The following is a 17,716-nucleotide window of genomic DNA, read 5'->3' as shown; positions in this document are numbered from 1 at the left end:
GTGCTGTTCTGTTGATAAAGTCTCATTTGGGGTTAATATTTGGCGAAGTTTTAAGTGCTTAAAATTCCCAATAAATTCTGTTTACTTAACTGTAAATTATATATTCCCAGTATGTTGTTAATGTCAGGCGTATTTTTCAAGTTCAAGTTTATTATCATGTGTAAACAATTACACTGAAATGTTTGTGCTCTGTGGCACACATCCGCAGACAACAACAAATAAATAACAATACCCACAATATACAGTACATAGGCTCTACAAGCAACAATGTGCACTGCGAACGGATGCGTCAACTGTTGAGCAACATAGCTGCCAAGGCAAAGAAGCTATTACTGAAAAAGGTGCTGTGTGAATTGATGCTCTGGTAATGATGTTCCTGCCGAAGCAGGATGGCAGGTGTCCTTAATGAAAGGCTTTCCTTTTGCAATGTATGGTGTAAATAGTTCTGTGCCGGTGATTTTTCCTGCTGTCTCCGTAGCCGTCTGCAGTCCTGAGCAGTCAGGTTGCCAAGCCACATAGTAATACAGCCTGTTAGTACACTCTTGATTAAAGTTCACTAGAGTTTTTGGGCTCATGCCAAACCTTTCGAGACACCTCAAAAAGTGCAGTCTCTGTTGTGCTTTCTTGAGGATGCTGTTGGTGTTTGTTGACCATGTGAAGGTGTCTGAGATGTGTGAACCAAGAAACTTAAAACTATCAACAACCGACTGATGAAAATAGGAGTGTGATTATGTCTGATCTTCCTGAGGTCAACATTTTCTCCTTTAACTAAACTTACTCTCGCAAATATATTGCTTTCATAAACCAACTGACTAAGAAAAATATAAGCTATGAAGAAATTATTAAAGGTTTTTTTAAGAGTAATACATGTTGTGTGGCGTGATTTTATAAGTATTAAAGTGGTTGAAATACTGCCTCATAAATTTCAGGTACAACTTATTTTAAAGTGGAAACAGACACATTTTTTGCTTTAACTTATCAGTATGAAGTAAAGGTTGATTGCACAATATAGTGGCTTCAAAATAAAGTTACTAATAGTGTTTAGATTGGTTCTCTGTAAGCCTCACTTTCACTATGCAACTCTGTCTGCCACCAGGTATGATCTCCTGGGAAATTGTCTGTTTCCACTTTAAAAAAATGAATATACAGCATTCTGTCATAAACAATTTCAGTTGAGAAACTTATTTTACCCACTAAACCAGCCCTTTGTGTCTGTGTTTTTTACTCAGCTGGGACATAGAGGGAGCTGTCTATGGGATGCAGTGTGGAGAGATTGAGTCGGGCTCAGCACTAGTGTTTGAGAGGGAAGGCCGAAGGAGAGTGTGCACCCCCTACATCGACACCACGTCTTACGGAAACCTTCGCTTCTACTTTACCATGGGTATGGAAACCATCCATCTATAATACTTTGTCATTTATTTGGATTAGACAGCAGCAGTGTTACTTAATACATTGTTGGGTACACGGCCCGTCTCTTTGTGGTGCCCTCACCAATATTATTTGCACATGTGTATTTAATTCCAGAAACTGATGCCTCATTTCCACTACATGGTTCCACTTGACTTGACTCGACTCAGCTCACTTTTGGTACCAGGCAGTTTTCTTTATTTCCCTTTCCACTGCAGATAGTACCACCTCAGTTTAGGCAGGATTCACAGCTGATTGCCATAGCGACACCATGTGAAACTTCCATGTAATCATCTTCAATGTGACACTCCTTAAATCCTTTAATCTTCAATGAAACAATGGAATGTCTGCGCTTCCTCAATTGTACTGCGTAGTACAGCAGGATGTCCCATGTTGCTGATGTGACAAGTGTCTCTGGCCGATCAGTAGTCTGCAGTGTTTTAATTCCACCTTCTACTATCAGCTCAGCTGGCTCTGAACCTCAACTGAGGTGATTCCAAAAAAGTACCAGGTATTATCCACAACTTTTGCTAATGAAAAAAAAAACAAAAAAAGCGAGTCAAGTTGAGTTGAGCCATGTCGTACCAGGCAGTAAAAATGCGGCAATAGTAAGGTGTGTTTGTGTTCAGGTGGTGGCGAATGTGATCCAGGAGAGTCTCACGAGAACGACGTGATTCTGTTTGGAAGGTCTGAGGGCAGGAGGGAACGTGTAATGCTCGACACACTTCCATACTCTTCTTACAGGGTGAGTCATACACAGCATATTCACACACAAAAAAATTTGAACTCTTCATCAAAGCAAAAGAGTTAATTAATCTGAAGTGCTCACTTTACTGCATACCAGCTTTTTACTATTGATATCATCACAGTTATATTTTATTCCGAGTCCAACTATCCCACCATATAAATTTTTCAAACTTTTAATGAAGTGGCAGCATGTTATAGTGGTGGATTTTTAGGTGATTAACTATAAAGCCCTGTTTATTGATGACATATTTTAGATCACAACAGCAGTGTTGTGAAATTTATAGAATCAGTTAAGAGATAAAACTTGGGAATAGCTTTTGATTGTGTGTAAAACACATTTGAACTTTTGAACTTTCCCTCCGTCATTTTGTTTCTCACTAAACAAGTGCATTCCTAGATTTTATTGATGTACTGAAACTATTAGATGATTAACAGATTAGTAGTAATTCAGATATTTTGATAGCTGATTAATGTAAGCAAAAATGCTGAACATTTATTTATTCTTCTCATCTGTGAGGATTTGCTGCTTCTCTTTGTATGTGATAGTAAACTGAATATCTTTGGGTTTTGGATAAACAAATCAAGCAATTTCAAGACACCATCTTAAGCCTTAGGGTATTGTGATTGTAAAATATTTGGCAGCTTTTCACTGTTTTCTAATTAGTATGTTCCCTCTGGTCTGATATGTTCATTCAGTCTTCCATTTCTTCTATCTCAGACTCCTGCGGTGGTATCGGTGGCGCTGCCCACTGAGCTACAAACACCAGTCACGCAGTTCTGCCTGGAGCAGCGGTCACATGGTGGTGCCAACCACCATGTATGGGCAGTGGACTTCATGCAGCTGCTCCCTGTGCTGCCTGGCACCCACACACATGTTGCTCAGTTCTCCATCAACCTCGGCTGTGGCTCCTACCAGCCTGCCAACAGGTGTGACACAATTTAAAACTAGGTTAGGCTGTGCTTTTATGTGAAAACATTGCCACTTTTTGAGTCAAAATTATGAAATTGGGCTGCAACAAAGGAGACCTCCACATGCCAAGTGAGACACTCTAGATTCAGTCAGTTATCTGGTGTCAAGAATGGTAAATGGTGCACACAGGGAACTTAAGGGCGCAGTTTTTTAACGCTTCTGAACAGCAGCATCTAGAGAAATCTGAACTCACTTGGTCTCTAAGAATAAGAAATATGAGTTCAAGGAGTTTGCTAAGATCCTGTTACATTTCTTCTGCGTATTTCAATCCTCAAGGTTCAAGCTCTTGCAGTCATTTGAAGCTTCAAATGTATTAAATTGCAGAGTGCTTTTTAATAAAAGAGTAGAAAGAGTAAAGGGATAGGCTTTACAGTGGAGTCTCAGAAGACATCACTTTTTATCTAATCTAAGTTCTCAGCACTTCAGTCATTTTAGACTATTTTAGTTTGAAAATTAAAATGTTAAGATAAGACGTTCTCTGTTATTTTCCATTAGCGTGAGTCTGGAGTTTTCCACCAACCGAGGTCGCTCCTGGTCTCTGCTCCACACCGAGTGTCTGCCAGAGCTCTGTGCTGGACCCCATCTACCTCACAGCACCATCTACTCCTCAGACAACTACAGCGGGTATGAATGATTCTGCACATCTGCATGTGTGTGACTGTGCTTGTACGTATATGAGTGATGTACCTGTATCTGAATATGTCATTCAGGAAGGCACAAATAATGCAAGGGACTGACATGTCTGTGCATTATGTTCCCTCAGATTGATTCATATCATTGTGGCTGTCCGCAAGATAAAAATGTCCATTCTGTTTGCAGCATAGGACTTTGATTTCACTAACTAGTTGTTTCAGTTAATACACATTATTGAAAAGTTATCGCTATATTCTGAGCTGGATTTCCATCAAACCCCCACAAATAATACATCAAAATAAAGCTTAGAACCTGCAGTTTCTAGCTGTATGTGATGATTCCCTCCATTAAAAACACCTTTACCATGTATTTCATTCATTATTCAGCCATTTATGATGTATGTTGTATGTATCAGCCGTAGGTTTCATGGACTTTGGACTTAACGTTCATTAACAGCCTTCATTAACAGCCTACCAAATATTATAGTTATATAGGTATAGGGAGTCTGATACAAATTCTGTATTGGTTATAAATAGTTATTTAAACAGATAGAAATAAAAAGAGCTGAGAAAAAGTGTGGCATCAGGCAGTAAAAGTCCTGTGAAATAAGCAAAGCAGTACTTTATTAACGTCCTTTTAAAAATATATATTTATATATTTTTTTAGCTATATTTACTTGTTATATTTATATCAAAATGTATTTATATATTTATTTCCTCATTTATTTCATAGGCATGAAGGCATACAAAAAGTTCATAAAACTCAATTTAGTTAAAATGAAAATAGAGTTAAAAATTACATTATGAGGGTGTAGAAATAAATTTCATGATTAATTATTTGCTATTATTAAATCAATTTGATGCTTTGAAGGCACAGCAAGTTAATTACCAATAAATGATAGCTTAGAAAATACAACTTTTGCCCAATTTAACGTGACCTACGCCCACTCCTGGTCCTCTATCCGAAAACAGATACAGAAACAGATAATTTCGTTGTTTCAACAGATACAGATACAGATAATGATGTCTCGTACACCTCTCATGTACATATATCATTGTCAGATGGTCACTATGGATATATATATGTTGTATTTTGTCTCACCAGATGGACCAGAATCTCCATCCCTCTGCCAAACGCTGCTCTGACAGAGACTACACGGTTCCGCTGGAAACAGTCCGGCACTGGATTGGGCAACATGTGGGCCATAGACAATGGTCAGTATTATACATACAGGTCACATGACACACTCAGTGTCATAAAAAGCCAGTTTTCTTGTTTGGATGGACCTCACAAAGAGGCTGAAAACCTCCTCCTTTAAATTCTCAACCTGCTGAATACAGATGTGCTAAGGGTCACAAACATTTTTATTACAATTCAACTAAATATGCAAAAATGACTCTTTTTGTAGGAAAGAAAATGTAATTTCCATTGCCTGTGTTTTGTCTCAGTGTATCTTGGTCCAGCCTGCCTTCGTTTCTGCTCTGGGAGAGGACATTGTTCTCGCACTGGCTGCAAGTAAGGATCTGCTTTTTATTAAATCAAATAAATCCAATGTCTCTCCTTCAAAATGAGTCTGCTCATTATCCACCTAATGCCTTACAGCACAAATCACCATTCAAAATTAATCAAATTGTGTTATGGTTATGATTTATTAATGGATTTTCATTATCCCTGTCTTCTTTTTCTCATTTATATCCTTCACTCTCTTTAATGTCTCATGTCTTCCCCTACTGCCTTTTGTGCTTCTCCTCTCCTCTCCTCTCCTCTCCTCTCCTCTCCTCTCTCCTCTCCTTCTCTCAGATGCGACCCAGGCTTCAGTGGTCCAGCGTGTGAGCTTGCCTCCCAGACCTTCCCAGCTTTCCTGTCAGAGGGCTTCTCCAGCCCACGCCTCTCCTCCTACCACAGCTTCTCCTCCCTTCGTGGAGCTGAGGTCAGCTTTGGCTGTGGGGTGCTGGCCAGTGGCAAGGCCTTGGTCTTCAACAGGGACAGCAGAAGACACTTAGTCACTGCTCCGCTCGACAGTTCTCAGGCCAGGTAATGAAAATGAACTGGATCGTGAATGTTCAAACAAAAACTAAATTGTTTCACACACACAGACACGAGCAGAGACATGAGGGAACTCACACGTACATTCTTGTACATACACGCACATGTTTAGCATGCACACAAGCAGATTGTGATTTTGCTGATATTGCCACCAGCAGATTACTTTGTAAAATCATGGCTTGCCTTCATCGGGTGTCTTTACCTCTGATTGATACTGCAAATGTTTCAGCCAGTCAGCTATCCACTTTCCTCCTTCCTCAATCTCTCTTTCCCTCATAGTCTGAGCTGGGAGATGGATTGTGATCATGGGGAGGACTGCAGATGAGAGAAGAGATGAAAGGAGAGGATGAAAATGTGTGAGAGAGAGAAGATAGAGAGGGAACGGTGAAGTTAGATATGGCATCTGTGTTAGATTGATTATGCCTGTTGCGGCACTCAATGTGCCACCTGATGGCCATATTTAATGCCAGTTTCCTGGCTGATTGAGTGAACAGCTGCCTGAAAGAGGAAACTGCGCTGCTGTTTGAAAGCAAAGCTCAGCCAAGGACAGAGAGAGCTGGGGGGTGACTGGCAGCCCAAGATAGATGATGGAAATTTGAATAAATATTACATTAGTATAGATGATAATTTGTCTGTAAGTACATAGAGTAACACATAAAGAAGAAAACTCGTGCTACATTCAAGCTATGTACAGTTAACATGAATACATGGATATGAACTCTGACTCTCATTCACAGTCTCTATCTTACTCTTACTTTCCCTCCGCCTCCTCTCATCTAATTTTGTCCTCATTCATTTAATCATCTCATCCATCATCCTGCCACCTCCCTCCCACCTCTCTATTCTGCATGACTGTCTGTTTGTCTACCCTTTTACCCCTTTCTCGCTCACCTCTCCTTCCCGAGAACTCTTGGTCACCTTACTTTTCCTTCTTCTCATTTATCAACCTGCCCTTTTCTCACTTTCTCTGTCATTTCCTCCTTTTGCACCTAATCTGTCTCAACTGCTGCTGTACTCCCTTTATTTCTCCAACTGGCCCTGCTCCGTCTTGCTTTCATTCTTTTGCTTTAATCCTCTGCAGGTATCTACAGTTTACGCTTCGCCTGGGCAGCCGTAGCACCCTGAGCTCATGTCCTGCCCCGGACCAGCCAGGAGAGGGCGTCCTGCTGCATTACTCCTCAGACAACGGCATCACCTGGACGCTGCTGCAGCACTATGCTTACCAAGGTTTCCACGAACCAAGGTACCTCCTATGTTTAGTGTGTGTCTGCGTGTGGTGTGTGTGTACACTGGCTTAGATGCTTATGATTCCACAGAGACACTATGACTCCATTAACACACACATTTGTGCTGCTAATGGCGTGCTGGAGGTGTAAGCCACTGGGACCCATTGAGTCAGTTAGAGCTATCTATTTGTGTAATGAAGACAAAGTGGGCTGGGTTCCAGCTGCACAGGTCGGGTCTCACAGCTCTTCATCACCACTAGAAAGGTCAACAGGGGCCAGTGAGTCACGGACAAGGTCTACACAACTACATGACCTGCAGGTGTAAGTCCAGGTTCATACTCTATCAACATGTATGTTTGTACAGAACACCAAGATGCAGGAATCAGTCTTGACAAAGAGAAAAATAGGTCCCTGTGGCCAAAAGAGTGGGCTAAAAGAAACCAAAGAGTGATGCAAGATGCTGTATTCATAAATCTTGGTTATGTTGACCATCTGCATTGTGTCAGAATCTATTTAAGATTGTCCAAGCAGACTGCGATTATGCAGGCTTTAGATCCAAGTCAGTCTGAGTCACAGTTGCTTGTGTAATTAATTCCATCCAAAATGTCATTTTGGAACGTATCCCCAAATATATGTCATTATTCTCACAGTTTTGCGGTTGTGACCATGGCACATGCACTGCTCACGTCATGCAAACTTTCCATTAAGTGTCAGCGAAGCTCAGTTTGCTAATCCCTTTCCCCCCCAACCCAACCAGGATTGTGTCAGTCGAACTCCCGGCTGGTGCTCGTAAGTTTGGCGTCCAGTTCCGCTGGTGGCAGCCATACCATTCAGGTCGTGGTCATGATGTGTGGGCCCTGGATGAAATCAGCATGACGTCTGTGCTGTTCAACACCATAAGTCTGGACTTCAGCAACGTGCTGGACGTCACCCAGAGTCTTGGTTTCTATCTCGGTCATGTCCAGCCCTACTGCCAACATGACTGGACCCTCAGGTAGGAGACACATTCTGTATTGGTATTTAATGTTGTGACAGGTTGTCCACTGGGTCTGAACATGAGTTAAAATGTGTTACTACTTGCAGATTGTTCTGGTTTTATTTTCACCATGATTGCCTTATATTCCTGCAAACCAAACTTGACACTATCAGAACAGTTTGAAAGATGCTACAATCACATAAAAATTCCACACACAGTATTAAGATTGTGTACCACAGTATATGACGTATGGTATCCTCCATGTTCTGCTCTAGTTTCTCTGGTGAGCCCAGCCCTGGCTCCAGTATCCGTTATGTGGAAACTCAGTCAATGCAGATCGGAGCCTCCTACAGTCTGCAGTTCTCACTGGTCATGGGCTGTGGCCGTGAACCCTCCCCTCACATCGACACTCAGGTCCGCCTGGAGTTCTCCACCAATCATGGCCTCACCTGGCACCTGGTCAAAGAGGTAAGGAGCGTGAAACTTTCTCAACTTTGTCTCCCGTGTTGAGCGATTATTCACATTGTTAACACCTTTTGTTCTCGCAGCCCGTCTCACACCTTTACTTATGACAAAAAACTTGTAGAAGTCATCCTGGAAAGACACGAGGAAACATATCATTTATTCATGATCATGAATATTGATTCACCCATTACAGCCTCCGTAATAATGTGTAAATAATGAGAGTCTTTAAATGTGGCACTTTGTTTCAGATGAGAAATTATCGCAATTACTTTTTATCATCCTACTATTAGCAAATACATGGCAATACTTGAATCAGCAAGCAGATTATCTTCCCATGATTCAACAAAGATTTTCTGTGATCACAACTGGCTCATAAATATTCATAAGGCACCAAAGTATCTGCCAAGATTTTTATTGCCTTTGGAATTGAATAGGGCGTAATGAGTCCTCCATCAGTGAATCTTCTCTAATTCTCCCATGTGCATGAAAATGCAGTCATCTGGCAAGTGCAGAATGTAACTCAGTGAATGTCCTGTACTGTTAATCCTTGCGTGTCTTCTAGTGTTCAAGGTCAGAGATACTGTAATCCTCCGTTAGCCTTTTATATGCATACATTGTGGGGCTAATGCAGCCTCAGGGTGTGTCCGCAGTGCATCGTGCTCTTTCTGAAGAGTTTTGATACAAAACAAAATCCACAGTGATGAATTAAAAACTTTGTTTTACGAATTCTGAGTAATCAACATACAGCATTGCCTTTTCCGCCCAAACGGGCGTATAATGAATCATGTCTTATAAAGAAAGCCCTCGTTTCTTTCACCTAGGCTTGTCTGCCTGGCATGCCGAGCTGCTCTGAGTTTACAGCTCCAAGTGTCTACCACCCATCAGAGTTCAAAGACTGGAGACGCATCACTTTGTCTCTTCCTCAGAAGACATGGTAAGTAACTCACATCTGTACAGTACACACAGAAGAAAAGATTCACAAAGTGCCCTCTGGGATAATACGTCCTCTGATCTGATCTTTCATGCTGTCTTTTGCAGTTAAGAAGCATAATGCACCTGAGATACAGTCTGATGTGTAACGTAAATCTGATAAAGAGGACACTGGGAAGCGTCCTTACTTATTATTGTTAATAGCGTCATGTCTACACATAAAAATGTAGACACACACCTCTCACACACACATCCATACATAGCTACAGATGTGCGCAAATGATTTTACATTCAGCCTGACTCAAAAAATGGAGCATGCTTTGTTCACAAGCACTTTCAACAGTTGATATTGCACAACACTATTTCAGCAAAAAAAAAAAAAAAAACGCACCAAGGTTTAATGCACTGTAACAATTACATTTCTTCTGCAACCCCCCCACACACAGACATCCACACAGATATCATCTAATATATTTACTTCATTTTCTGGGTCTTGGTTTGGTATGTTTTTGCTGCAGATGGCAAAACAATAGATAACATTTCCTTTTATTTATTTTTGAGAAACACTAACACTGATTAATATCTGGTCAATCTGGTAATTTAAAAGAAAGCAGTGTGTCAGTGTTGCTTCAACTTAGTAACAAAACAATGTAGTTTTGAAGGAATGCAGAACAGGCAAAACAATTGTTAATCATCTGAGTATGAGTCATGGCTAAATGGTAACCCTACATTTGTGAAACTCTATTCTTATCTCACTGCTTTATGGTGTGATGACGCTGTTGTTAAGGTTTAGTTAGGTTTAGACACAAAATATACTTGGTTAGGGTTAGGGATAGATCATGGTTTGGGTTAAAGTGATGAAACGTGGATCAGGGGGTTACCTTATAGCCAAGTAAGTATGGTCAAATATCCACAGATTGCCACAAAGCCCTCTGTCCACATGCATGTTGCAGACACAGGGCTTTGTGACAGTCTGAGTGAGGTAATTTTTTTTTAACTTTCTAGCACAGTTCTGAAATTACTTCTTTACAACAGGTTTATTACCAGGTATTTATAAAAAAGTATGACATACATACTACATGGATATTATCGCTGCTGAATGTGTGCTGAATACAAAAAAAAATGTGACTTCAAGAATACTGCTTACAATTGCTCAAAGTGACAGCAACTTCTTGTCTGGAAAAGCATAGTTCTCCTAAATATGGAATCTAAATGTTAAGGTAAGATAATATAGGAGGTTCCTCCAGCTCTGGCTTCTCATCTGTGTTTGAAATATCAGGGATGTAAGCCACTCTGTGAGCTGAGATAATCGGACCACCATGCTTTTGCTAAGAGTCCACACCCGACACACTGCCAGAGCTTTGCTGGATGAACTCAGACTTTTGAATCTGTGTTCTGTGTGTGCCAATACGAGCACTGTTATTACATCTTATAAAGATTAATTAATAATTAAGACTGCGATCATTCAGTTCAAAGGGCAAACAGCACTGAAACAAGACTGATACTGAACCAGTCATCCTACACTGAACAGTTCGTGGGGAACACATGTACTGTTACATCCCTGGCTCACACATACATCAACTCAAACAATCACATAAACCTTCCACACTGAGCACCATGACCTTCACCTCCATTTCATTCTGCCACCCAGCTCCTAAATAAAAGTGGTCTAATCTCCTGCAGGGTGTGATGAGAGGTCACAAGGTCATGGCAGTAAATGATAATAAAACAGTCGCGGCCAGTTCTGTATGATCAGGAGGTGGTCTGAGTTGATATGGGTCAACGAATCAGTGGGCCAGGACACCTCCCTGCTATAAAATTCCCAATATACCTGACCATCTACGCCTCTACAACCATTTGTCATCGCTGAACATACACTGAACTGCAAGCACCGAATGGCACTCACATGCACAAACATGTACCAGACTGACTGCACATGCATTCACATCACCAGCCTACCTTCAACAGAGATGATGTGATGATGACATTGCCCTCGCTCTGACATTCATCTCACACAACTGCAGAACCCACACACACGCGGGAAAAAAAATAGGCATGCACACATGTGATAAGGTTAATCTGTACCTGCCAGAACACTACATCTACAAATCTCTATCCCCTGTAGAGAAGTAGATTGGTGGGTATAACATAACATGTCATGCAAGCAACAACTGTTGATTTATGAGATCACGTAATGCATCTTTAACACTATATTACTTTTTTTTTATCAGTTTTAAGGTACAGTATTTCTTTACATTTTGTTTAGCTTCTATAGTGTGAATCTAGTTAAAGTATTTCTGTGTCTGTGTGTACCTTCTGTGTTCAGGTCCAGTGCCACACGGTTCCGCTGGATCCAGAACTACTACGGAGAACAGGACGAGTGGGCCCTGGATGACATCTACATTGGCCAACAGTGTCCCAACATGTGCCACGGACATGGCTGGTGTGATCATGGACACTGCAGGTCAATTTTCACACACTACATACCCAAAATGTGCACTATCCCTATGCTCCAAGTTGTATCTTGAGGTCCTCAAGCCTCCCCTCGCGAGTCATCCATAGGTCAAGGCTGGTTACCAATGGTGACCAGGCTTTTACCATCATAGCCCCAAGGTGCTGAATTCTCCGCCTAAGCAGAAGAGGCTCACTAACACATTGCCCGTTTTTAAATCATTGCTTAAAACATAGTTTTATAGAAGACGTGATCCTTTTAATACCTAAATTTTCCTTAGCTCTTAACATTGTTTTTATTATTGCAACTGTATTTCTATCATTTTATTTTCACGTTCTTTGTGAAGCACTTTGTAACCTTGTTTAGATAAGTGCAATACAAGTAAAGCTATTAAATTAATATTGTTATTATTATAACTTAATATAGATTTGTATCCACAAAAAGTAGTATGGTTCTTTTTTGGACACACTAAGTTGTAACTACCACCTCACTTCCTGAGAGCCTTCTTGCCAGTTGGAGACACATAACCATGGTAACTCAACGGTTTACATACAATGATGTTACCTAACAGTGATCTGTGAAAATAATAAGGTGTGAACTTATTTTAAAAATATTTTATGCCTTACAAAGTGAGATTGTATGCTTACACTCAGATATAAGCGTATTTGATGTTACAGAGCTGCCTTGGTCACTGCCCACTGTTGTCTGTTATGAAGGCTGTGTCACCACTGCACTGCACTGTGGGATATTCATGCCGCCGTAGTGTCCAGTGTTAACATACTGTAATATTTCACTGGAAATAATATGCAGTTCACGTACTCTTGCTTTCATACTAAGGTTTTGGACATGCTAATGATATCTCACACACTGTTTTAATGTACTAAATGGCACCTTTGTGTGGATTTTTTAACTCAGCCGCACACTTTATAAAACTTTTAACATAACTCAACAGGGAGGTGCATGAATAACTTTTGATTGATGTTTGTGGGATTCATTAAAGCAAAGATGAGCCCAGAGCAAAGATAAGAAGTTCATCTGCTGTCTTCTGTTGTAGGTGTGATGATGGTTTCTCTGGAACGGACTGCCAGCCCTCCTCCCCCCTCTCCTCCAGTGTACTCTCTGACTTTGAGTCCCAGGATGCACTGCTGGCCACTTGGCAGGAGGTGATTGGCGGAGAGGTGGTCACCCCTGATATGGGCTGCGGAGTGGTCTCATCTGGCTCGTCCCTGTACTTCAGCAAGGTAAAGTGAATATCAGATTGCTTTCTTCAAGAATGTTTTTGGTCCTTTGTGTTTCTGTTAGTTACTGTATCAGTGTATCCAACAAAGAGTGAGGTCAAGTTGGTGGAAAGTTAAGCAACGGGCAAAGAAAGAAATGATTAATCTTTTTGATAAAAACCTAGATCCAGGTGCAGATCCAAGAACTTTTTAAACAATTTCTTAATATTGCAAGAACACAGCATTTTTTAACAATTTTAGATTTTTCCGTAAACTATGACACTTACACCTAAGACATAAATCAGACACATGAATCTGATCATCGTCCCTGTGTGTTTTGGTGCAAATCCAGATCCAGATTACAAATGTAAAAATATTTTTGTGTTGTCAGAACACCTAATTTAGAGGATTGTGCAAGCTTGGCAGAGGAACAGTATGCAATCTCTGATTACTTTCTAGTTTTTCCTGCCAAAAACTGCTGACCTTTGACCTCTGATTACCTCTTCCCTGAAAATGTATAGATTTTATTTAATCACATCATGGCTCTATAGAATATGTGTACATGCAATTTTCAGTCAGCTCTGTCAGCTCTTAGTACGCATAGCTGGAATTCTTCTTGTTGCAGCTGTTTCCAGGGAACAGCCTCTCATTTTTATTCCAGTAACACTTATTCTAGGATTGACAAACATATTGGCCAAACAAAGTTTCCACTTAAAGAGTGTGTTGCCCCACAATACCAACAAACAATATTACCCTTTACCCACATTATGTTGTGCAGCTCCTAGTTGATCCTCCTTTCCTTAATATGTACAAATACATGTGTGTGTTGTTGTCAGGCTGGGCTGAGGCAGCTGGTGAGCTGGGACCTGGACACTGAATGGGCGGAGTTTGTACAGTTCTACCTGCGAGTGGGCGGAGACTGGGCAGAGTGTAACCAGGCAGACAGCAGGGAGGAAGGAGTGCTGCTGCAGTACAGTAATGATGGAGGCATCAGCTGGGGCCTCATCGCTGAGATGTACTTCACTGACTTTACTAAGCCTCGGTAAGAAACCTGGGGATGAAAAGTTTTGGATGTGGCTATAATGATTTTAAATTTTGGAAGAGAATCTTCAATGACCTGCCTCTTCCTTTGTTCTCAGCTTTGTCCACTATGAGCTTCCCTTGGCCTCGAAGACACCTTCCACAAGGTTTCGTTGGTGGCAGCCTCTTCACTCTGGGGACGGCTATGACCAGTGGGCAATTGATGATGTCATAATTTTGTCAGAGAGGGAGAAACACATCATCCCCATGGCCAATCCAACTCTACCACAGGTTAGAAATCAATATGAGTTGTTCTACCTTTAACTTGTGCTCTGACCTCGTGCATCATCTTGAGATACTACACTTTTGTTGTAATGGAAAGTGTCAGCTGAACTGAGAAAGAACAGCTGTAAGGTCTTGAATCTTTCCAGAAGTGTTTCCATTTATTTTATGAGAAATATGTTCTGCTGCAGACACTGTCACCCGTTAACACCAAACACTACAGTAAAGCTCGCCTGTCTTCTGTCTCTACAGAACTTTTACGAGAAGCCAGCGTTCGACTACCCTCTGAACCAGATGAGTGTGTGGCTGATGCTGGGTAATGAAGGCATGGAGAGGGAAAGTAACAACAGCTTCTGTGCTCCAACACCCTCAGCCATGGTGTTCGGGCGCTCCGATGGGGACAGGGTAGCTGTCACCAGGGACCTGGCTCTGCGCCCTGGATACACCCTTCAGTTCAAGGTACCCACATGGAAAGTGTGAAAACTAGAAAGGCAGAAGTTATTTTAAAGTTGCAATCATAGAAATAAAATGGGAGCTAAGGGTAACAAGATGGCGGTGCACATGAGCGCAGCAGCTCTTTGCTCTCCTATCAGACAACATACAAAATGAAGAGTCATAGTGCACTCTCACAACAATACTCAATATATTTTATTTCCACATGGTAATAACTACCGGGTCTTGTGCAGTAACTACTGTGCTGATTTTGGCACTTTATATTTATTGGCTTTGGCACTTTATAGCTACCTCTTTTACATTATGTGCAATGTGGCTTTTGCAGTGTGCTTAATGTTTTTAATATTGTATGCTATGTGCCCTTTTTTCTTTTTAACTCTTATCCACCAACCAAGAGTGGCACTCCAAATTTCATCGTCATCATTTCATTCCTGCATAATACAATGACAGAAAAGGCTCTCTAATTCTAAATCCCCATTTAAATTAACATAGCAGGATGGTCAGAACGGAGGCCATTTTTATATGTACCATTGTCATTGCAGCCTTTGTAGCGGGCTAACTTCTGTATAACTTTCATGTAATTTAAACCAACTTTTGGCAAGTCACAAACACACTGAGGTGAGGTTTTGCAGTAATGACCAAACGAGCAGTGTAGAAGTGTAAAGCATGGAGAGGTGTTATTTGTGCACTGTCTCCAGTGCCTCGCTGCTAGAGAGGATTATCTTGTTATGGCTGGGGGTTGTGTCCGTGCAGGGACTTAACTACTTGTGTGTGTATCTTCATTAACAAAATAGAATAAAATTTTCCTTTCTAATCAGAAAAATGCAACTGTACACCAATACAAGTCTCTTTCTTTCACCAAACTGACTATCTTAAAAATAAAGCAGGTTTTGTATATTGGTATATTCAGGCACACAGTATGAAAAATAAGGTGTTTTGAACATTAAAGCATGTCAACATGTTTTCTTTAAAACCCAAACACAAGTATGAACCTGAATATGAGAATAATATGGGACCTTTAAAAGTAGCAGACTGCTTTTTTCAAAAATGTAATTAAAGAACTAATTACTTGAATCGCAGAACCAATGGGTTATGTTACCTGTGACATAAATAAAGTAATCTGAGTACCTCCTTTGTAACACGTTACCCCCAACAATGCCAGTTCTAAAAACATTTACTCACTGTGCAAAGATGTCATTACATTTGATCACTTATGGCGGCATTAGACCTAAACTGTGTTCCCAAACTAGTGAGTGTGACTCGTTTTAGGGCCCTACCAATGTGTGCATGTTGTCAACAACAATCGCCATTATCTGTTGAAGTAGTCTGACAGTTCAGTGTTCTTTTTATCCATTCTATTTCTATTGTTGTAATTTTGAGAAACAGACACACAGTACCACTTTATCAGACCTAAATTGTTGGTTCATTTCTCTCCACTGTTTTCTCTACCAGTTGAACATAGGCTGTGAGTCAGATTTCAGCGCTTCTGCTCCAGTCATGCTGCAGTACTCCCATGATGCTGGTCGTACATGGGCACTGGTGAGAGAGGGCTGTTACCCAGGAACCCCAGGGGCAGGTGTCTGTGAGGGCAGTGGTCGTGAGCTCAGAGAACCCACTGTATACAACACTGGAGACTATGAACAATGGACCAGGGTCACTGTGGTCATACCGCGCAATGTTGCGGCCAGGTAGCTATAGTAACAGGCATGCAATTGGATCTGCTAAGTTGTAATAGTGATTTATCAGTTTTCTTAAGACGCAGAATATGCAGTTACAGTAGTTGACTGGTACAATATAGGTGTCAGCTGTATCTCTGTTATTCCCTAATCCCATTCCCCTCATTTTCCCAGTAAAACCAGGTTTCGCTGGTTCCAGGAGAGCAGCATGTACAGAGATGCCCCAGCTTTCGCCTTAGACGGAGTCTACATCTCTGAGCCTTGTCCAAACCACTGTGGGGGACATGGAGATTGTATCTCTGGAGTCTGTTTCTGCGATATGGGATACACAGGTACAATGATGAAACCAAAAACAATTACAAAAGATCATATGTTTCATCTATCTTTATGTTTTATAGCTTATGAGCCCCTGTTTTTTCCCATAGTGGAGCAGGACAGTTGTGTCCCATCTGTAGCCAGTCCCACAGAACTTACAGAGGGCTTTGAGGGGAAGCTGAGTCCACTCTGGCAGAGCCTAAGTGGGGGACAAATTGGAGGCGGCTGTGGCATCATCGGTGAGGGCAAAGCTCTTTACTTCAGTAGCCCTGGGAGGAGAGAAGCACGCACAGTGCCTCTAGACACTACCAACACACGGTGAGTGGAATTCACACCTGTGAATCTCTTGTCTGTTAGATCAGTTAAAGCTGTTTGTTCAATGTGAAATTGAAATGAAATTGTTACTGTTTACATATAGGTTGGTTCAGTTCTACATCCGAATCGGCAGCAAGAGTTTGGGGCCAACTTGCACCAGGCCGCGCTCCCGAAACGAAGGTAATTATCACACGCAGCACTGAGGCCCTCTGCTGCATTCATGTGGCTGTCCCTCAACAGTGCAGTCTGTGGAGAGCTGCTCCACATCTAATCTGATCAGTTCACCACTGGCTTGTCTCCATTTGTTCCTTCTCACGCTTTGTCTTTGATCAGTCTTGTGATTCAGCCAAAGCTGTGTAGGTACAGATCTGGTCCTCATTGTCAGCGTGTTTATTCTAATGGAGAATCAAAGTGTAGTATTGTCTGTTTTATTCTGTTCACCCATCAGCAGAATGTGGGTCTTTAGCCTGCAGCAGTGCTGAAGGCTCAGTCTGATTGTTTCTGCAGTGTCAGATAAAACACTGCCAGCCTCCTAAACAGCTTATCTGTAGTAATCAGAGCCTCTGGACTGTTGTTTGATTCCACT

General features: G+C 41.3%; 1 protein-coding gene across 4 annotated transcripts in view; it reads left to right on the top strand.

Annotated features, from left to right (window-relative positions):
• The window catches only part of reln (reelin), a 118,039-nt gene that overhangs the window by 79,023 nt on the left and 21,300 nt on the right, over positions 1-17,716 (top strand). For all 4 annotated transcript variants that reach the window (XM_033634659.2, XM_078167802.1, XM_078167801.1 and 1 more), the window contains exons 12-31: positions 1,230-1,381; positions 2,037-2,152; positions 2,873-3,081; positions 3,620-3,748; positions 4,862-4,971; positions 5,206-5,272; positions 5,558-5,791; positions 6,885-7,046; positions 7,787-8,023; positions 8,281-8,473; positions 9,292-9,404; positions 11,727-11,864; positions 12,907-13,093; positions 13,906-14,111; positions 14,209-14,380; positions 14,624-14,830; positions 16,277-16,512; positions 16,675-16,832; positions 16,926-17,133; positions 17,234-17,310. In XM_033634659.2, coding sequence (XP_033490550.2) covers positions 1,230-1,381; positions 2,037-2,152; positions 2,873-3,081; positions 3,620-3,748; positions 4,862-4,971; positions 5,206-5,272; positions 5,558-5,791; positions 6,885-7,046; positions 7,787-8,023; positions 8,281-8,473; positions 9,292-9,404; positions 11,727-11,864; positions 12,907-13,093; positions 13,906-14,111; positions 14,209-14,380; positions 14,624-14,830; positions 16,277-16,512; positions 16,675-16,832; positions 16,926-17,133; positions 17,234-17,310 — 3,311 coding nt within the window. The remainder of the gene's footprint in view (positions 1-1,229; positions 1,382-2,036; positions 2,153-2,872; positions 3,082-3,619; positions 3,749-4,861; positions 4,972-5,205; positions 5,273-5,557; positions 5,792-6,884; positions 7,047-7,786; positions 8,024-8,280; positions 8,474-9,291; positions 9,405-11,726; positions 11,865-12,906; positions 13,094-13,905; positions 14,112-14,208; positions 14,381-14,623; positions 14,831-16,276; positions 16,513-16,674; positions 16,833-16,925; positions 17,134-17,233; positions 17,311-17,716) is intronic.

Source organism: Epinephelus lanceolatus, chromosome 5, assembly GCF_041903045.1.
Source record: "Epinephelus lanceolatus isolate andai-2023 chromosome 5, ASM4190304v1, whole genome shotgun sequence".
Taxonomy (NCBI): Eukaryota; Metazoa; Chordata; class Actinopteri; order Perciformes; family Serranidae; genus Epinephelus; species Epinephelus lanceolatus.
This window is presented reverse-complemented; position numbering and strand designations above follow the sequence as displayed.